The sequence below is a fragment of the Haemaphysalis longicornis genome, unplaced genomic scaffold, assembly GCF_048455015.1.
Source record: "Haemaphysalis longicornis isolate Haplotype H1 unplaced genomic scaffold, Haemaphysalis longicornis Haplotype H1 scaffold_1, whole genome shotgun sequence".
NCBI classification, from domain to species: Eukaryota; Metazoa; Arthropoda; class Arachnida; order Ixodida; family Ixodidae; genus Haemaphysalis; species Haemaphysalis longicornis.
Genome location: NW_027526203.1, coordinates 352,893,179 through 352,914,898, shown reverse-complemented (window position 1 = coordinate 352,914,898; position 21,720 = coordinate 352,893,179). Strand labels below are relative to the sequence as shown.

Sequence of the window (21,720 nt, the reverse complement as noted above, 5' to 3'; positions counted from 1 at the left end):
GATATCTACTTTTTCGCACTGTGGCGTTCATCTCTTTACTTTGCTTGTGTTGGTGTCACAGGCGTTCATCTATTTGTTTTTCTTGGGTTGGTGTTACTCTTTTTTTTTTTTCGCGTTGTTTACTTTTCGTTTTGTTTCAGTGTTTACATTAGCGATTCTCTTTTCAATTGTATTTTTATGTCCGGACTCTGCTGGCAAATTTCTCTTGCTTTTACTTTCCTTTTTTTTTTCAACGCTTCTTGTTTGTCTTCTTCCTGCTGTAACCCTAATGTCTAATATTCAGCACTCATCAATGTAGTCACCCACCATCTGGTGTAGCAAGCCTTGTCCCTAGCAGGGCTGACCTCACCAGTTTACATTAAAGAGCCTTCTCTCTCTCTCTCTTTTTTATAGCAGTAAGCATGGTGGGGTAAACAATGGGATGAACACAAGCATTAGCGTGAACGGTGTGCCAGCCGAAGCTGCACAGCCGTCTGGTGCGTTGAGCCTGTCTCACACGACACTGGCCAACTAGCATAAGTTCCATTTCAGGTCCCTTCCCGGAACACGTCGTCGCTGACGTCACCAAATACACGATTTAGCGGGAGAATTGGCACAGGATGTTTAATTTCTCAGTGAATAAAGTATCATTTGCTGTAAGACAAGCGCTGGGGGCACTATAAAACACCAAATCTTTCGAATAAAACGATCATGTATTTTGCCTTCATGGTCCCTCTAAGCGACTGCTATCTTGCTGTCTGCCACCACACAGTAGGCAACTTTCCCACACACGGTGTGTGGGGAAATAAAGGCCTTAGACTTCCAATTTAACAGGGGTGGGTAATCGGCATCCAACTGGACCTAGCGCTTGGCTTGGCAGCCAGGTATGGTCACCTCGAGCTACATATCACTGCACAGGCTATTGTTTGTTGTCTACTGTCCTTGTCCTTCGGTACACCGGTGGCGCCATGACTACTCCCCATTTTCTTAAAGGCACAAGTGGAGAAGGAAACCTGAAAAGTTAAGTGGAATTGATACAAGCTGCTGAAGAATACGGCAGGCTTCTCAGTGCCCGGCGTCAGCGACTTGATTACTGCGCTGCATGCCCCACTGGAAGCACTCGTGTACTTCCTGAGCACTCAGTTTCGAATTTTGTTTCGGGAATGCCAGTTTAACACAATAACTGGTGCATGCATTGCTCAACCCCTACTTCCAATGCTTTAGTTTGGTTAGTTTTGACGTTCTCCGCATCCCACTTAAGAGTTACTCAGCCAAGCTGTGGCTCGGCTTGCATGTAGCATATGGGTGCGAACACAGCATTTCTAAAAGGTATAAAAGCATATCAATTAATGAGCACTGTCATAGAGGTTGCACTTGCATGCAAGCATGTATGATTGGATTCAACAGGCCTGTGAGCTTGTAAGGATTGCTGGTCATTACCCCACACATCAGCATTCTCTGCTTATATCACTCTTTTGCCAAATGGGAATCCAGTTATCATATTGGTTAATACCGCGCAAGACTATACGCCATGATACGTTGTTGCAAAGCATTTAGTGACCAAAGGAAGGCACTAGGCCCGAGTGAGAAGGGGAAAATTGGGAGGGAGGGGAGGGGAGCAAATATGGATTAGAGTCCTTTAGCGGGTGCCATGAAGCGAGTGTCGAGGTCTTTAGAATAGGGGATCTCCTCTGTAGCACTACATTGCTTCACCTCTTTAGCATACACCTCTGTAGCACTACATCGCTTCTGTTCACAGCTCTTCATACCAAGCTGTGCAATTCGAATTAAAGTGTGTTCTTCCAGAGTTCCATGGCCATTGGGGGTGATGGTGTCAAAGTCAGAGGATAAGGAAGTTTTCTATTTTGTAAACTTAGGGCACTGCCAGGTGAAATAGTCTGCAGGGGTGAGTGTTTTGTATAAGGGCACTTCGGGATCATTTGAGGGTAGCACCATTTGTGGAGTGTTTCTGGTGCATAGGCTGTATTGGTGAAAGTATTGTTAATAAACATTTCTTGGGATCTGTTGAGTTAGGACGTGTGCGATGCGACTTCTTTGTATATATTGTTCGAGTTGAAGTTTCTTGTGCTTGTATATATGGGTACACGCTGACGAGGGCAAATTGAGGTTGATATGCCAAAATGATGGACTTCAATAGGCATGGAAGCTGGGTCAGGGAGCCAGTATAGTCGAGAACCTGCACAGCCCCATAAGGCACTGGATTCCCCGATGCCACACAATCATGTCCAGGAGTACAGTTTATATGGGCCTGGATGCCGTACATATAAAGAGCGGTTGTCTGGCTTATGATCTTATGAATGAGTGGATAAGCAGAAAATGGGTTCTGCAATCCTTGAAGCGTTTCATAAGAGTACATCAAGATACCGATCTTTGGAGGGATGTTGCAAGAGTAGTCATACATGATAAAAATGAGGGCATGCACCACAGCGATGAGTTCAGCTTCCATGAATGTAGTATTAAGTGGATGGAGCTGTAGGGCACCTATGAGGCTTAGATCATCAGGAAAAATTTAAGCCATTCTGATGTTGGAAGCCGTGAGGCTAGCAGCCATGCAAATGTCGGTTTCCCCGGATCGCTTTGCGGCTGATGCATTACAAGTTCATTTCTTTCTCACTGGTCTCACGACATGAGGAACGGGATAAGTTGTCGCATTTTCTGTAAGCACAGGTCGCTGCCACGGTGCAAGGTGGTCAGTAAATCTGGAAAGGGAGACCGTTGTTGGCTATCCCGAGCAGTTAGCACAGCTGCTTGACAAGTACGAAGTCATTTAAAGTTGCACTGATCCACTTGTTTTTGAATGATGGTTTAAATAGGGGGTAATGCCACAGCAGCTCGCAAGAGTGGAAGCTTGGCATGTGGGGGCAAGCCAGAGACTGCGCAGTGAGTTTCATTATTAAGGACTTGAAGGGTTGGCTTTGGTGGGTGCGCTTAAGGGTGTAGGATTGTGGCCCGTACAAAGGGCATTGACTCTTCCGATTGTATGTCGAATTAATTTCCATTTTTGCTTAAGTTGGGTTAACCAAATTTTAGGACTGTTCCTGTATCCAGTGGGAATGCCATAGAGGTGGATAGTGTACAGTTTTGTAGTGATTGTGGTGTTACTGATAGTGAATGATGGTGGTGACACTCTGGTGAGAGTTCACAGTCACAGAAGGCCAGCGACTCCATCTTGTTTGAAGCTAAAGAGCGATCTACTAGTCCTAACAGTGTTGCTCTGTAGTGCAATGATTGTGGCTTGTTGATTAGGGTAATCTTTTAATCCAGTCCATATCATGATGCCATCTGCATATAAAGGAAACCTGGGGCTTGTGTTCTGTTCACGATTTCTGGTGATTCGTGTCATAGCAAGAGTGAATAGTGCAGGGCTAAGGATTGATCAAGCCCTGTGGTACACTTCTGTACAAGTGCGAGGGGACCATCTCGGGTTAGACCCTTGGAGCTTAAATCGGGCAGGCTTGGAGAAAGTAATGGGTTCATGTATAGACTTGCAGGCAGGGAAAGGCCTCTGCAAGTTTTCAAGGATGACGCTATAGCTGACACAATCAAAGGCTTTACAAAGAATCCACGGTGAAAATGAGGTCCGGCAAGAATGCCTGGTCCATGGTCTGGTTTGCCATAGCTACCAGAGGGCACCAGCAGTGGCTAGGCTCACACACAATCCAGTTTGTGCTGGATTAAATTATGGTTGAAGGTACCGGAGATTATGTATGAATCAGTTGACTGTTACAAAATAACCGGGGCTAGCGAGATCAGATGCAGGTTGAATAAGTCAGTGGATAAAGCTCATTTCTTGCTGGGCTTCAGAACGAGATGCACAGAAACTTGCCCTGAACATCATGATCCATTAATCTGCTCAAGCAATGCTAGTTTCATATGCTTGGGCACGTTACGAAGGTGATTCCACGTGACTTTATCGTGCCCTCCCGCAGATTTCGGTCGGACTTGCCAGATGGCCAACAAAAGTTCAGATAGAGTAAATCAGGCGTTTTTTTCTTCAAAATGAGCCAGATCCACAAACTGGAACCAAGTTGGATAAAACTGCAGTGAAAAAAAAAAACTTGGCAAATTTCTCTTAAAAAATAGCCCACAAGAAAATAGGCGAGATAACGCCCGGCAAACTTGTACGCAGATTGTAGTTTGTATCGAAAATGAGCCAGATCCTGCTGTTTCACGGATCAAAATGAGCCAAATACATTTGCCCAGTGAGAGAGTGCTTTTGGCTTGACTGTTTTTCAGAAGGATTTTTTTTTTTTTTTTGCTTTTCGGAGTTGGACTACCATATACTCAGACAGCAATAAGGAGATTGGTAGAAGATCTGCCACCAGACGTCGACGACAAAGTGAATGGAAGAAGAGAACAAAATGAAACTGAGGGATGTGAAACCATCATTTCATCTATAGTCTCCCCTGTCCCTACAGAGTAACTCTGGTTATACCCATTTTTTACTCCCACGTTCACCTTTTTAGTACTTAACTAATATCCGCCGCTTACAATACCTGGCAAATACTATCCCCACCCTCCCTCAGAGGATACGAACCATTTCATTAAGGTGAAGAAGATATGAGCAGCCTTCTTGTTAAGTGTTTTGGAAATTCATGGCTAGGCAATGAAGAGTTTGCTTACTTCGTGAGTGCCTTCAAGCATGCCCAAGAAAGTAATCCTACGGAAGAATTCGAAAAGAGCTGCTAATAGTGCCAAGAGGACTCACCTTCTCTTCATGTATAGTTCTGCCCTTGAAGCCCTGTTGCATATATTTAACGGCTTTTCCACCCAAACTTCATCCCGCCATTCTTGTAAGTCAATTTAAATAAAATTTTCGTAAGAATGTCACATCAACTTGAGTGTTTCAACTCAATATGAGCCAAATTCAAACTTATCCTAATATTGCTCAAATTTGCCGCATAATTTTTAATTACTTGTGGCCATAAACTTCCCTAGCTGACATGTAAAACATATCTAATAGCTTTGACAGCGTTGCATTTAGGTCCGGTAAGAAACTTGTTTTTGTCACAAATTCGCTTTAGGTGAATTTGGCTCATTTCGGGAAAAAAAAAAAAAGCCTCGAACGGTTGCCGAGTTCTTGACTTGCACTAGAATTACAAAATTTAGTAGGGTTCAGTGTGGCATGAGAAAAGAAATCTTGGATCAATTCCCCTGTGCCAGCAGGGTCTTCACTGGTAATAAGTGGCAATTTCCTGTCTTACCAGCAAGGCTATGGCGAAGTCTCCGGAGGGTAACTAGCCGTGGTTGCTTCCCAAGATCAAGAGGCAGCGGGAAGGAAACAAAAAAAATTTTCAAAAGGGGACACCTCAAATTTCAGAACTATCAGGTACAGGTGTCCTCTACTGGTGTCATGAACACAGGCCAAAATCATCTGATTTTTTTATTTTATTGTGGGCCTTTTATAGACCAAAGCTACACCTGGGCTACGAGGTCTGTCGCAGTGGAGGGCTCTGGATTAATTGCGTTCACCCATTCCTTCATGTATGGAAGCATTGTGAAAGGTATAGTTATCGCTGGCACGGAGCGGCACTTGGTGATTTTCTAGTCACAGGTGACCTGCCGTACGTTTCTTCCTTGCTTTTGTAGCCTTTTTTCTAAAGCGGCTATCCACAGCATTTATTGCTGCAGCGTAAAGAAAGCTGGCCAATAGCTCCTGCATTACTGCAATGACATATTTTGAGCGTTTCAAGAACATCAGGACTGGAAAACAGAGAAAATGTTTTGTGCAAGTTTCTAAGTTACCTCATGGGCATAGAACAGTAATTTTTGGCTGAGGTACTTCGTGATCTTCTATTCTAAGTACTGGATGTGTTTGTTGACTACGTTCTGAAAGCCTTTAGGAATTAGAAAAAAGTTCCTCCATCTGAAAAGAGGCCGCCATGGCCGCTTTTCCGATGGAGGCGAAAAGAACAACACTTTACAGCCACTGAGCCACCGTGGCGGGTAAGCCAATCATCTGTCATCAGAGATTCACCTAAGGTCAAACAACAATTGAACTGAGCAGTATTAGCCAAAATTACCACATAACAATTTGCGCCTTACTGATGTTCTACCCGTTCGTTTCATTACATATCAATAGTACTGCGCTTGGTGAACTGGCAGCTAGCGGTGCTCACACGCATTTCCCACACCTTGTTCGGCCTGCCCAATGCCGTTGCTGTTGATCAGTTCACTGCATGTGATTTAAGGGAACTCATTAGACGGGCTGGCAAGGATAGCCAACCTGTAAAAGGCATTTCGGATTGCAAGTACAATGCTGCCAAAGATGCTCATCAGTTTTCTATTTTGTCTTTGTGAAGAAATCCCCACCTCTCCCAGCGCTCACCAGGCATGTATGTTGAGCTGAGATAATCGCAGGGTGGGAAAGAGGGGCGTGAATCCCAAAAGTGTTGATTGCTCAGGTTAGGCTTTAGACATGCCGAAATCAAGCAAGTTCATATCAGTACACTAAACACACGGCTACACCGGAATTGAGGTGCATTATTTCACCACCGCCGGCTTTGCTAGCGTGGCTGGGTTGTTAAATTATGCGGAAAGAGATACATTGCTGATATGTTTTAAACAGAACTGTGCATGTCAAGTAGATGTTTGCAAGACAATTCTGACAATACTCCTGTTGCCAGAAGGACAATACGCATGGTGAACAGTGAGAAGCACTCTTTGTACTTTACTTTGCAATAATTAAATTGATACCCAGCAAAATAGGCCTGCAACAAACTGCTTGTGAATAAAATAATTTTATTTAGTATTGCTCAATGCATTGCATACATTAAACATTCACAATTTTTCCACCCTGTGCAAGATTTGGCCAGTGCAGCAGAAAGAAAGGCAAGACACCGTAACGTGCACCCACAGCAGGACATCCATCCGGGGATGCTAGTACAAGAACCCTCATTTTCAAGGGTATTCTCTCGCATTAAGTACCAGAAAAATGTATTAAAAGCTTCAAAATTGAAGGTGCACTAGGTTTTCCCTTCAATTTGGAAAAAGGAAAGGACAACAAATGTCCTGCACAAGGTTGTGCACAACTAGCAAAACACTGATATAGAAAAGAGCGACGCAATGGGCACGCTCCTTTTGGCCCTACCATAGTGCTTTTCAACAAATTTGGTAGTTGGAGAGAAGGGCGATCACGTGGCACGCTCGCTTCGAAGCAGCAAGCATTAGCAGTGCCTGAGTATTACGTGCAAGTGAAACCGGGCGCTGTGCAGCAGGGCGTCTCCACACGCACTGTGGCTGACCAGTTCACAGGTGGCGCACTCTGGAAAGGGCCACGAACGATTTCCTGGTTTCCAGGCTGTGCCAGCCCACAGGGCCCCGCTCACAGTCGGCACAGGCCAAGTATTTCGTCTGGCCTACAGTGTGACTGAAGCCAATGTTCTCAAAGGTGTAGATGTCATTTACACACCAAAAGTCTGTGAGCTTTTCCACCATCTTGCTATCACCATCCACTGTTGGCAGGTCATACTGTTGAAGAAGAAAAAGAGAGCCACACATTTAGTTGCAACAAATATTAGCCCAAGAGTACATACGAGTCTGGTCCCACCTCACGTCTACTCCAATACACCTATACCACCCAACCCAATCATCTGTATCGAGCAAGTCCATTCCCCTCCCATATATATTTTCCAACAAACTCCCAAGTGCCACCACTCTGCATGAAAACCACTTCAAAGATGGCAGTGCTCACATTACTAAAACATTACCACTTCCTCTGGTGGATCCCTGCATGGTCGCTTCTCTCCTAGTCAATGCAACGAGGCGAAAATGCTCACTGTCCTTTTGCATACATTGCAGATTTCTGACTGAGGATGCTATAAACAAGATAGGCAACTCCATAAGAGCTAGTACACTAATGACTGTTGTTTGATGCTTCGCAGTATCGGCCAAACATGCCATACGGGTGATGTGACTACTTCGGTTTGAATGGCAGCGACAAGGAGTCATCTACAGGAGCCTGCTCAAGGCTTTTGTATGACACCTAACCACCAGACCTCTGCAACTTCGTTGGTATCGTGGATAGTGCAACGCGATTTCTGGAGCAGCAGACATTACAGGAACTCTGGAATGGCCCACTAGAAACGATTGCTTTGGCAGCTTGCAACGGAAATGCTGCACGTTAGTTCACTGCTTCGTTGTCGCTTTTCCCACATTCTCATCTGTTAGCACTTCTTTTGTTTTCGAAGTTACAGCACCTACTCGTCCAACAATCTGCTTTGTTCAGCTTCATTTATAATGCATCAGGCATTCTACATTTTATCCGTAGGATCCTTGTATTGTAGTCTCTCTTCGAACCAATGCAACATGCCACCGCACTCACTTTTGGAAACTCCTGCCCAGGATGTTATACGCCTGACCACCAGCTGAACATCGTGCAAGAGTGACAAGAACTCATCCACAGGAGCCTGCTTTGAACTGTTCTTAAACTGCTGACCCCCCGGTCGGCAAGACCACAACCAGGCCCACCGCAACTTCCAGAGCATTGTGGACAGCACAGTTTTTGGTGCAGCAGACGTTTAAGGAACTGCGGGTAGGCATTCCGAAAAAAATCCTCCTGTGGGGCGGCTTGCGATAGAAAGCCTGGACGTTAGCGAACTGCCATGTCATCACTCCTCCTACATCTTCGTTTGTTGACAATTCCATGTTTCCGAATTTCCAGCATGAGCTCACCCAACAACCTGCAGTGCTCGGTCAACACTGCCTGTTTAACATTGGCTGCCGGGTCACCAAAAATCTACTTTGAGACACGCCACCGGAGTCATCATTTTTCAACACCATTAATTATTAAATAATTGACTCTTCGGGAACAGTCGAAGACTCGAAACGCAATCAGGTATTCCTTTTTTTCTCCTATCTTCATACAGCAAAGGGAGTTTTCGAATATGACAAGAATATATCAAAGAAGAGCCACACTATATTGAACTTCCGCAGGTTAGTGTATGCACACCAAGAGAGGGAGGGCCGTTCCAACACGAGCAGATTACCTGCGTGCAGACCAATTCGGACATGCCAACGTTGAGTATCCGCGAGGAGCAGTACTTGCACTCGATGGGCACCTTGTTCTTGCCATTTTCGACTAACTTATCCTTTTCTTTTTCCCCGGCAATGACCGCGCCTTGAGGCGTGTTTACGTTGTCGTCCATGCTTGATAGAGTTTTTCTGTTTTTGCAAGCAAATCCGATTGCCCCTGGCTGCCCAGCACTACCACAGGCTTGCACGGAGTGTTGTTTTAGCACAAAGTGAACGTCCAAACTCGCACACACACACAATCTGCAACCTTGTGTTACTGCTGCCAACAGAGCTAAACAGAGCACAAACAAAAAGTAACGAGTGGGGTGCAGGCAGTGCAGAGCACGACCGTGCAGAGGATGCAAGCACGATTTTGTGCAGGCACCTGGCACTGTCAGTGACTACCGTGGCTACCTCCACTTACGCCGGCTGCGCCCAATAGATTACCAGATTACGTCAACAAGCGTACGCCTGTATTCCCCGTAGTTTACAAAAAAAAATCGTAATAATAATCAAATAACTACACCAAGCTTTCTAACCGCAAAATTTATTTTAAAAATGGTACTAATAACTTCCATAATAATTTTATTCGTACACAAGTTTTATTTAGAGGCGCTGGCGGCAGCTGGCTGCATGGGCCGCACAATCCAACACAAAAGCAGCCACAAGCCTCTCAAACGAACCACTTGCGGCCCTTCAGGACAGATCCTCGTTGCCCTTTGTCGGACGTCGTCTGCACGCGTGGAATCGTATCGCTAAAGTAACATCGTTTAAAAGCAGAGAAGCCGTCCGAAATGACTTACTGGAGAGCAGCCGGCCTCACGTAAGCATTACCTGCGGATTTTCTTTAGTTTAGTCACGCTGACGCTAGTTCTTCCCGGCCGTGACCATTTCGCCCTTGAGCACGTTTTTTGACGGAAGCCGGGTTGTAATAGCTGAACTCCTGCAGGTACCTGCAGTTTTCTTCAATAGCTGCAAGAGCAGTAAGGAACTCTTTGAAGAAGGAGCTTCAACAATCGGCGTCTGCCACCCCCACAGAGTCCTCCATCAAAATGGCGACATGGAAGGATGGAAAACCCATCAGTAAGTTTGCTCTACTGATTCGCGGAAATTAACCGGCGCAGTACCTTGCTGTGCGACAAAAAAGATTTTTTTGTAATGACGGCTCACAAACTTCTTCCGCCTTATAAGACTGGCTGTGGGTGCACCACATTTTTTTTTCCTTTGCAGAGAAGGAGGTGTGAAGCATGGAGTGGCCCTCAAGACAGTAGCTTTAAATAAAGGTCGTAAAAAAAACCATCCGTTTGTGAAGCGTGGTCAAATTGACTCGCATTGTGTTGAGTGCTGTAAATGCGGTGCTCTCACAAAATTAACTGCTGCTGCTGTGCAGAAGGGAGCCTGGCGTCACTAAATAGCCCTGTGACCAACTGAAAAGCTTAGTGAATCTGTCGATCTTGTGTCCCGCGTTAATGCGTCCAGGCATAGTTAAGCCAAAGCATTTCCAAATGCTCACTACACGCAGGTAGCCCCAGCTGCGGCTAGGATCCCTTTACCCTAGCGTCACTAAATAAAGGCTTTATTTCGTGACGCTACTTTACCCCTTCCGCAACACCGGCCGCAGTCACTTCGCGCTAGTATTTACATCTATCTGCCTTTTGGCTGAATTCTCGTGTCCTTGAAGAATAAAAAACCATCCGATTTTTTTTTTTCACGCTTGGCTAGCTAATGACAACTCGAAATGTACTATCGTGATACATTGTGAAACGAATACTCCAGGGCAGTGGCTTGGCCAAGACAGCGTTTATTGCGATAGCGTGGGTTAATGTAATTGTGCGAGGGGGTTAAGAGGGAGAGGAGGAGCAGTTGTGATAACGGCGGCTTCGGCTGCAGTGAAGTCGCAGATACATCGGATACATCATCTTGCTCCTCCTACGTTGAGTAATTGTCTGGAGGTTAACTCCCGGCGGTCTCGCATTTGGGGTCACCGGCCTTGTCCCTGTGGTCCTGCTCCAACTCCGATGGCTTGACCTAATCGCTGTGGCGCTGAATGGTTCCACACCCCCCCCCCCCCCCCCTTCCAAGGACCAGCGGCATTCACCAGGTGGGCTCTGTCTGTCGATGCAATGCTGGGTGGAGTCCAGAGTCCATGGCTCGCCTCGCTCGAAGTTCCTCACCCAGACTGGCACACTGGGCTGCCACACATCGAGGGAGGAACGGTCAACAGGCGAGGGCGGAACGGACACTGCGTTGTCCAGCTTGGAGCGAAGATCATAGCCATTTAGGAGTTGCACTGGTGTCAGGGCATCCTGTGGTACCTGTGCAGAAGCCTTGCTGGGCAGGTTTTCAGTGACCCTTGCACATTCTTCCTCAAAGAATACTTGACAGTTCTAACAGCCCGCTCCGCAAACCCATTGGACTGGGGGTGATACGGTGCTGTTAGGTTACTATGTTATTTAGCATAATAAAATTATGAAGTTCACAACCCGTAAACTGCGGGCCATTATCGGATACCAGTGTCCGAAGCAGCCCGAATGTACCGAAGAAGGTGCGCAGAGCCTTGGGTGGGTGGTGGAACTCTACAGGGGTATCGACTCTTCATTTACTGTGCGAATCCACCTCAATCATTAGCGTGTGACCATCGATCGGCCCCGCAAAATCGATATATGCAGCCTCGACCAACGCTCATCCATTTCACGCCATGCAATGGGGGGTTTCTTGGGGGGGACATAGGGGCAGCTTGGATGCAACTGGGGCAGCACTTAACCATGTGCTCGGTGTCGTTATCGATCCGGGAACACCACAGCAAGGAGCGCCCTCGGTGCATCGAATTTTAATGCACCAAACACAAGTGCCAGGCTTTGCGTTCCAGCTGCGAGTAATTTTTCTCCGCTTCAGCCACTGAGAACAGAACCCTATGGGCCAAGTACCCCGCCCCTGACCATCATTTGAAAGCACTGTGCCAATTCCTTCCGGGGAGGCATCACATTCCAGGACTAGCGGGTTGTGTGGGTCGAAATGTGCCAAAAAATCTGCAGATATGAGGTCTTTCACTTGCTGAATGACTGTTCTTGAGTGGGACCCCACTACTACTTAGCTTCCTTGCGAAGCAGTTGATATAGGGGCGTCGCAGCGGTCGATGAAACTTGTGGTAGTACGTTATCATGGAAACGTAGGACCGTAATTCTGCAGCACTAATTCGATGTCCAAAAAAATCCACCTCTGGTTGGCGGAACTTGCACTTGTCCGCATTCAAGCGCATGCCATATTCCCGGAAACGCTTCAATCTTCGCGCAGTGTGGTGCAGTCATTGCGTTTCTCTGCCACGATGACGTCGTCTAGGTAGACCTGAACACCTGGAAGCCCCTGCAAAATGGTCTCCATGTGACATTGAGACACTGCCGGTGCGGGCACCACTCCAAAAGGCAGGCGAGTGAAGCTGAACAGTCCCTCGCCGTGCTTATGGTCACAAGTAGCACGGCTGTCTCATCCAACGGAAGCTGATTGTACACCTCACGCAAGTATATCGTGGTAAAAACTTCACCGCCCATTAATGTCGCGAGGATGTTCTCCACCCGTGCAAACGGATATTGCTCAGTGTGATCGGCTTCGTTTACCGTTAGTTTAAAGTCGCTGCAAAGGCGGACGCAGCCGATACGTGTCGCTACCGGCAAGGCTGGCGTGGCCCACTTGGATTGAGGCACTGGGACAATAATGCCCCATGTCTGAAAGGCAATCAAGTTCTGCGTCAACCTTTGGACGAAAAGCATAGGGAACTTTGTGCTTGCCACAGTTTCTGCACCATGTTTTCTCGTGCCTAGAAGTGTACCGGGGGCCCTTTTAAGAGACCTAAACCTGGTGTGAACAGGTCAGTGATTTTTGCTAGCAACTGGTCCACGTTAACGTCGGCGCTGACTAGCAGCATTTGCTCGTGTTCATGTGCACGAGCAGTGCCTCCAGCATGTGGAGCGCTTGTCGGGTCGCATCCGCACAGGTTGGGGGCTGGAGCAACCAAGGACTTGCAAAGATCCATCTGTCAACTGGTTTCCGCATGAAACCTTGAGCTTAAGTTGTCTCCACAATGGAAGCCGTCCCAGGAAGCAGGTCAGTTTCAATGGCAAGCCACGCAGCTTGGGCCACACTGCTTTGTTCCGCTCATGTGGGCCATGTGATGACCGAAACTGGTGAACCTGTGTTGGACTGTATGACCACTCGAACCCCAGCACAATCCAAGGTGCGCACGATGGGTTGTGTGATGCCGACTTGGCCGATGTGACTGCCTCCAGCGCGAACATACCCTCCGTGCCCATGTCTTCCTCCCGCGACGACAAGGCGTGTGCTTGGTGCACTGGTGGCACCTCTCTGAAACCGCTCTCACGGTGGCAACAGGCTCGGGCGATATGACCTCACTGTTTGCACTTGAAGCACAATGCTGAGCAGGAGCGGCAATGCCCTGCCCTTTTGCTCCGCCGCAGTAGCCGGCTTCTAGGGTGATAAGACTGGCCTCCCAGCGCAAGTACACTTCCCTCAGCGGCGTGGCTTACAATCTCTTGCGCATTAGCTTCGGCCATTTCAGCAGATATCTCAATTTCTTCTTCTTCGCTCGTCAGCTGTGGTTTTGAGAGCAGCTCCAGATGCACTCCTGTGCTTTGCAGCCTGTGGGATCTCGATGCTATCTCACCGCATTCTATCCAACGATGTGCCAAAATGCAGGTGTCCGCTATCTGTCGAATTGCCACGATAAAATCCTTGACCGGTTTGCCGGGCAGATGGTTGCGGTGAAAAGTGCTGGTTTAGCAGGGCTACCACTTGGGGGTGCAAAAGTTCATTCACCTTGTACGAAGCACAACGTCCGCCCAGTACGTGCACAATGTGGGTGGCCAGTGCAGTTACCAGCAGGGCCCGCTTTTTTTTAAGTGCGAATGCACTTCTTAAGCGAGCCTGAATCACGCGTCCACCGCCGTCCGTCCATCCGCACCACATACCCACTTAGGGCGATTGGCCAAGAAGAATTCTTTCGCATCACCCGTACATTCCCACTTCCCCATCGACGACTGCTGCTTCGCCAGGAGCGGAAGTCGGGGCGAGTACTGCGGCGTCTACCTCGTCGGTCACGTCTACGCGAACCTCGTGTCGCACGCCGTGTCCACCTCGCCGGTCAGGGACGAGTCGCCGTACAGTGCCGTCTACACCGACGCGTACTCGGGCGACGGAATCGTGGTCGTCACCCTCTACCTCGCGCCAAACATCTCGCGCGACGACGTCGTCGAATACGTGGACGCGGCGATGGAGAGTGTGGCCAGGCGCGTAAAGCCCTCGGACCCGGTCGTGGTTGTTGGGGACTTTAACGTGGACGTGCGAAAGGGCGGCGAGTGGTTGATGGAATACATGCTCGCCAACCACTCCATGACGTGCCTACCGCTAGAGGCTCCCACCACCATCAACGGCAGCTACATCGACCTGGCCTTTGCGAGGAACTGTCTGATACGCGCGGTCTTGCAACAACTCTTGACCGTACATTTCAGTGACCACAAGGCGGTCATAATGACCGTCAACTACAACGACAACACCAACAAGTGCTGAATAAAGAATACTGTCGTTTCACTTTACTTGCGTGTGTGTGTGATCTCCTCGAACATACACTTTAATTCACCAAGATTTCCAGAGAACGACTAACGGGGTGTGTGAATCCCCACTTGATCACGCGGGGGTGTTAAATGCAACTAACGGGCGAATGCCAACACAGTTCAACATAACTCCCCCTCATAGCATCACCCGTGCATTCGCACTTCCCCATGCTCCCCTTCGGGGAAATGCGGGTGAATTTTTTGTCTTCCGTGATGCCTTTGCCCTCAAAGAAGGCTTCCAGCCGAACCTGGTCACTTCTCGTCAAACTGCGGCGGGCTGGCGTAACCTCTACTAGGAGCGATGGCCATGACGGAGAGTAGACGCCGTTTTCGTCCCATCCTTGTCGCCATTGCAACGAACACGCTGGGGCAGTGACTGGGCCATGACAAAGCGTTTACTGCGATAGTGCAGTTTAATGTAGAGTTGTGCAATAGGGGTTAAGATGGAGGGGAGAAGCAGCAGTAATAATGGCGGCTTCAGCTGGCGTGGCGTGGCGTGATGAACGGAGCACATGGCTCTCTGGACATGCTGTGCACCCTAGCGACAAGCCGCCGCATACATGCAGTACGCACAAGTTCCAAAGTTCGTGCCCAACGCTGACAAAGACTACCGTCCAGTGTGTGAACACTTCAGTTCGTCTTCCGCTGCATTCGGCGCCCACTCACGTATGATCTAATAGCTTCGTCGCTGCACTGAGTGACTATGGTACATGCAGCTATATTCCTTTATTTTATTTCGTGCCAAGCACCCAACAGGCGACGGTCTTCGCAAACCAATGTTGGCCATGAACTCGTAACCTGTTTTTACTGCGCATACGCGGCCTGTCACCAGGATGCGCGGCATGTACTGAAAGCCACGCGCTCTGTTGTCCGTATTTCAATGTATCACGATAGTACATTTTATGCACAGGAGAGAGGGCAAGCCTTAGCACAGCCCTCGTGCTGTGCAAGCTTGTGGGGAACACACCAGCGCAGACACGCAAGACTGGAGAAAGCAGAGAACATCCTTTATTTACACATGAAGGCACTCGCGTGTATACCCTAGTTTGTCCATTCACACACTACATGCAGACCTCATTCAGCTACTAGTGGAACGTGGCTCCAGCAGCCACACCACCCACATTGGTCATGTTGCGTGCCATTTGCCACTGGTGGGAGCCTTGATGTATTTTGAGTGAGAAAATGCTCCACAGCAATGCTTGGAGTGTCCACAACTGGAACTTGATGGCTTTATAATTTCTTGGAGTTGGCTACATACTTGAAGCTCCTTGATTTATCAAATCATTAGCATTGACCAAATTCCAGCGGTTGCCATTCTTTAAAATGAAACCCTTAACTTGCTAACACTGAGTGCCGAAGCAATTTCCAGAACTTGCAATACACACAACGTTATGAATAAATAGAAAGCTTTATTTCTATTCAACCACACATAGGGTAAATGAAATGACAGGTTGGTTACATATGAGGCAAACATGAAACTGACGTTAAAAAGACTGGCCTTGGTCAGTCTTTTTCTACCCTCTCCAAAGAACTGCTATCACGAACAGAAGGTCACTGCCCACAAGATGAATGGTGCACGAGAACTGAAATGTCAATGGATTCACGAGCGCAAGCATTGCAAGCATTCTATTCCCCCCAAATATTTTCAGTGCCACATACATACTGTTGTTGCTAAGCAAGCCCTAAAGATGCACAATTACGGCACTAGTTTACAAACTAAACATGTACCCTTCTGTTCATGGATGGCGGTAGAACATTGTCAATGGAAAAGCCAGCACAACTTTTATGCTAACTGTGGTCTTGTGACCAAAGGAACAAGTGCACAGTGTACCCTGGTTGCAGCCATAGTACTCTGGTGCGTTAACTACAGCATATTGCAGCTGCACAATTGAAAGGTACACATGAAATGAAGCCGTTGAAATGCCAACAGCTACTCTACGGATTGTTTGCACAGCTACAATTGAAATTGAAAAGGCAAACATGCAGCATGTGTCCTGCAATGAAAAACAACAGCATATATTAACAGCTTTCCTCCAACCTTGGGGTGATTTCTTTGATGATCTGTGAAAAAACAGAAAAAAAAAAAAAAAAAAGGCCAGAAAGAAAGTGAAACAAAAAGGAGAGGGGTTGTTGCAACAAGGTTCTGATGGCAGTACGAGCCCCACAGTGCCCGCTCTCCATTAAAGGCCTGCAAGTGACCAGCGCCAGCAGGCCACCACCACAGCTGGCCTGAACCCTGTGGCCCCCCCCCTGCCGCTGCGCGGCAGCCACCTAGTTGGCCAGCAAGGACTGAGCCACCAGGTGCAAGCGCTTGGCGGAACGGCCCAGCTCGTGGGAGGGTTTCCCCAGCAGGAACTTGTTGAGCTTCTGGCACAGCTGGGTTAGGATCACCGCCACGTGCTCTTTGGTGACTGCATTGTCTTTGTCCAGGCTCAGCACGGCTTCCTCCAGAAACCTGGGAGGTGGAGAGGCCAAAGCCACCCATCTTTTTCACCGCGAAGGCAAGCCGTAGGCGCCAGGCTTCACACTCCAGCCACTTGGGCGCTTCTTACCCAGCAGTTAGCAGTCAGCCCCCTGTGGTGCCCAACTGCACATGCACAACTTGTAAGAAGTGCTTAGGTGTCCTTCCCGATCACCCGATCAAGGTTCCCGATCACCTGTATACCTTGACTACAGCAGGGCATGCACACTTTGCGTCGATTGACTAGTGCCCTCTGGATGTTTCTTTGACCCACTGGATAACCCTATTCAGAGGTATAAACAGGGAACACATTCCTTGACAGCATCAATTGGATTGCTTGTATACACTACCCCATGTCTTTGTTAGTCCCAAAATATTTGTTCATCGCTTCTCTGTTTCGTTCAATCATTCCTCCCAAGCTGTGTCCTAGACGTCTACACATTAGGCACCTCAGTACTTTTCTTTAGTCCCTATAGGAGCAGCATTTCACTAAAACCTTGGCACCAGGGGAAAGGGTGCTGCCTCCTGCCCCTTCCACTGAGAACCTCTAGGACCATAAGCACACATACAGCTTCAGCTAGCATCCCTTGGTAATTAATACAGACTTTTGGGCTAGTTGATACTGCACGACTGATCAGTAAAGTGCAAAAACTTGCACGAAAGATGAAGGCCCACAACAGAGACAAGCCATCTAGCACCACCAGGCCATCTAGTCCTTGTGGGGACCCTTGTTTCCCTACGCCTCGCCTGCACATGTTTTCGTGAGCTGGTAGCCGCCATTTTGGGCAGCCGGCGCGTCACGTAGGTCGTGTCCTTTTCATGACCCCGCGTGACGCGTCGAACCGGCTCGCCGCGAACATGTGTGCGAGGGAAGGCGGACCAGTTTGTCACCTTCCTTTGCGCCACCCTCTCCCCGACCTAGGGAAGACCTCCTCTCCCCTCCGAGCTGACCTGTGGGACGAACGAACCCTCCGCTGGGGAGTGGACTGGGCGATTTGGTCGGAATCGGTTGGCTCGGCAGTGCCTACTCCAAATGCCCCGATGAAGGTGAACCCAGTTGGCTCCACGGACTTTGCTGAGAGATTCTGCCCTGATCGGTTGTACAGGATGCCACCCCTGCTCCCGCGGCTGTGATGACGGATATCGAGGTCCGAGTCCCGCGGCTTGAGCGAGCGACAGGAGCCACTGTCTCCCCGCGAGCCACAGTCGTGTTGTCTGGTATATGTCCTGTATGTGCCAGGCAATAAAGCCTCACTTCGGATTGCCGGAGCCTGTCTACCGCATGTGAGTACCCGAACCCGCACGTGAGCCTTCGGATTCCTCAGGGCTAGTGTACGGCGCGTAGCGTTCTCTAGCGAAGCTAGCCGGGGTCCTCTGCTATCCCTTACGTTAGCCCACATCCTCCACCGCGCTGCTAAAAAAGACGCCCTTGCGCATGAACAAGGCCAGCAAATGAAAGCAGGAGAAGATGGCAGAGAAACAGAGGAGGAAGACAGTGAGCAATGACACCTCTAGCTATGCATGCTTTTGGATCCATTTTAGAACTGAAAATGTGTACACAAACTTTGAAGGCTGTTTTCTCAAAATGAACTTTTTTCCCTTTTGTGACCGCTTATCCCAGTGATATCTCAAGAAATGCTTGCCAGATTTACATCCGTTTTTTTTTTTATTCTGTTCCTTAATAAATCTCTGAGGGCAAAACAAGCCATTTTTTCAAAATTTTTTGTCTCGATTTTGTAAAACATCAAAACGAAATCATGTTGGTATATTTGATCAGCAACACTAATTTTAGTGCTGTGCTAATAAACTTTTTCTGCAGAAATATTTAGAAGGGCTCTGTCTTGCCCTGAGGTACATCTCCTGAAACATGTTCGGGGTGTAACAACAACTCCATAGCGTATTACAGTGTAGACTATTTATAACGTAACCGCTTATAGTGCGGGACCGGATATAACACGGGTTTTTTTGACCACCGGTCTGCCTCCCATAGAACTCAATGCATACGCATACCGCTTAAGATGCGGTTGGCCGAAGCACAATACCGTTTATAGTGCGGTTTTTGGAAGGTCTGCTGATCGACCGGCGCAGCTGGGGCATCGTTTTAAGGTAGCAAAAGAAAAAAGAAATGATGAAATCGGCCATCCGACGCAGCGCGCACACCTTGCTCTCCTTTGACTTCGACACAAAAAAAAAAAAAAAAAAAAAAAAGGGGGGGGGGGGGGGGGGCACCCTTTAGTTTGCGCGTACGCGATAACCACAACTGTCCTTGCTTGATGCACCTCGGAAGATAGCGACTGACTCCCCGTCCGCGCGCGGCAAGTTGTTTCTATTAATCGTGAAGCGCCTGGCCCGTTTTCGCACACGAATCGTGCACATCGGCGTTGCGCGTTCGTTTTTTCATGCTCGTGTCAGTGGGAGGAGCCTGACGACTTGCACCAATGGAAAGGCACGCACCTAATAGCGGGAGATTCGAAGCACTCCGAGCCGGCTAGCCGCGCCAGAGATGTTTAGGCTTATCACCGCAGTATTTTTTGATGGACACTTTTACAAGCAGCGTGACTTTGCGCCCACATTATCAGCTCTTTTCTTGCACGAGCACCTTCGCTTGCGCCTCGTGCGCCATTTCAGCGAGCGGTTGGAAGTGGTTGCTGGAGCTGCCTGCACCGCTTCACGGCCAGTGCCGCCGCAATGTTGCCGCCTCTTACCGCGCCTCACAGACTTGTATCTGCGCCAGTTGTATCTGCGCCGGCGTTGCCGTGCCTGCGGCATGCACTGCAGTGACGCCAATTTAGTGGATTTTCCGCTAAATCTGGCGGATTTCATTTTGTTCTGACAGGAAAAAAATTAGTCTAGCGGCTAGTGGATTTTTTGACTGGCCATTTTCATACATAGCGGATTTCTGGCGGATACCTCACGCAGTGCACCGATTCAAAATCGCCCTGCAAGAAAGACCTTATGACTTTGCTTTCAAGCTTGGTTAAAAAAGTCGTAATTACGGCAGAGCAGATTGACGTTCTGACGTGCAGACTTGAGGACCACTTGAACCCCAAGCCACATCTGGGCTACCTGTTTGAGACGTACGTTGACAACGTGAAAGCTCAGAAGACCTACGGGTTCTCTCTCGCAGATGAAGCTGTGATGCGAGAAAGTTGCATAAGGTTTGTTACCACGCTAGTAGATCAAATCACACAGCGACTTCCCTACAAGATCACAGTTCTCCAGGAAACATCACTCTTATCGATCGAAAACGCTTTGTGCGTCGTGAAGGAGCCACTGATTCCTCTGCTGGAAGCAATGGCAGTGCCCCCTGAGACAATAGAAAAAATTCAAAACCAGTGGAGCAAAATCACCCTCCTGAACTGGAAGCAAATATCATCCACGCAGTCGTTCTGGTGTGAAGTTCACTCCTGTAAGGACGCCTGCGGCGAAAACCTGTTCGCCGAGCTCGCCAGATTTGCCATGTCGATGCTCGTGCTGCCGTATTCAAATGCCGAAGTAGAGAGGAGGTTTAGTCAGCTTAAAATAGTAAAATCCAAGCTGCGGAACAAGCTGAAGTCTGAAACTACAAACGCCATCCTCGTTGTAAGAGCGGGGCTGAAGCAACACCAGAAACGTTGTTTTGATTACGAACTTCCCGCGGCAGTTCTTAGTGCCATCGGGACATCTGCAACGTATGTGCAACCAAGTCTCCTTTCTGGTCCCTGAACAAGTACCAGCGTTCCTGTAGAGATGATATCAGACGACGACAGCGGTGACGAAGACCTCGATGTGTTTTTTGTTCACCTGTGAGTTCTTTTTTTCATCAGTGTTAACATTTATAACTTTTAGCCTAACTTTTTTTTATAACTTTTATAACTTTAGCCTAGATTTTAAGAATGGTAAAGGTATTTATCATACGAAATTGCACTGTTTTTCTAATAATATAGGCCCTAGCGGGAAATTTAGCGGATATGTTTTAGAATCGAGCGGAATCTGGCGGATTTCTTATTGCTTTTTAGTGGATATCTGACGCCCAGCGATGGCAACACTGGTGCACTGCACGATATCGCGAGAAATCGCTCCACGCAGTTCACGCTTTAGAACGTTGTGCAGATAAGCCACCGCTCTTTCCCTTTCCGAACAAGCGAGCTGCCGAAGCCCAAGATTTCCATCACCAGTACGTTGCGCTGATAAGCAGCCACCTTCGGCATCGTGAACACAAGGTGAGGTAAAAAAATAAATCCCGCTGGCGTTCTTATCATGTCCTGCGGCATCTTCATAGACGCTAAAAACAGAGCCGTGGTCTTTCAAAACACAAGCACAACGGAAGTTAGAGCCGCGCTCGCCGTTTGTAAGACCGCGCGGTTTTGCAATGTGTAAGACCTGCAGCAGCGGCTGATGTTAAAAATAATACGAAATAAAGACCGTGCCTTCGTTCTTAGGTGCTGTGTGTTTGGGTGATAAAAAATTTAGGATGACTTGAGAGGTAGGTGTCGACGTGGTTGAATTCGCGCATGTTTTGGTTATAGTGCGGTACCGCTTATAGTGCGGATTTTTGCGGCCCCGGCGACATACGTTATAAGCGGTCTACACTGTAGTTAGCCTTCACCTTGAAAGCGGCTGTATAACTGGCGTACCACCCCA

The 21,720-nt window shown here is 48.2% G+C and overlaps 3 protein-coding genes across 8 annotated transcripts in view; 1 reads left to right on the top strand and 2 right to left on the bottom strand.

Moving 5' to 3' along the window:
- Window positions 1–7,113: 7,113 nt before the first annotated feature.
- Window positions 7,114–9,457, bottom strand: Strat (RAB interacting factor STRAT). Its single transcript, XM_077685982.1, has 2 exons — window positions 8,988–9,457; window positions 7,114–7,470 (listed from the first exon to the last, which is right to left on the bottom strand). Exons 1-2 carry the CDS (start codon window positions 9,144–9,146, stop codon window positions 7,249–7,251), a joined length of 381 nt encoding a protein of 126 aa, XP_077542108.1. The 5' UTR covers window positions 9,147–9,457; the 3' UTR covers window positions 7,114–7,248.
- Window positions 9,458–9,666: 209 nt separating this feature from the next.
- Sun (ATP synthase subunit epsilon stunted) lies at window positions 9,667–10,311 on the top strand. Its single transcript, XM_077685983.1, has 3 exons — window positions 9,667–9,835; window positions 9,962–10,095; window positions 10,243–10,311. Exons 1-3 carry the CDS (start codon window positions 9,807–9,809, stop codon window positions 10,254–10,256), a joined length of 177 nt encoding a protein of 58 aa, XP_077542109.1. The 5' UTR covers window positions 9,667–9,806; the 3' UTR covers window positions 10,257–10,311.
- Window positions 10,312–16,025: 5,714 nt separating this feature from the next.
- The window catches only part of Ge-1 (Enhancer of mRNA-decapping protein 4 homolog Ge-1), a 93,901-nt gene continuing 88,206 nt past the window's right edge, over window positions 16,026–21,720 (bottom strand). For all 6 annotated transcript variants that reach the window (XM_077685970.1, XM_077685973.1, XM_077685974.1 and 3 more), the window contains one exon: window positions 16,026–17,091. In XM_077685970.1, coding sequence (XP_077542096.1) covers window positions 16,908–17,091 — 184 coding nt within the window. In that variant the 3' untranslated portion in view covers window positions 16,026–16,907. The remainder of the gene's footprint in view (window positions 17,092–21,720) is intronic.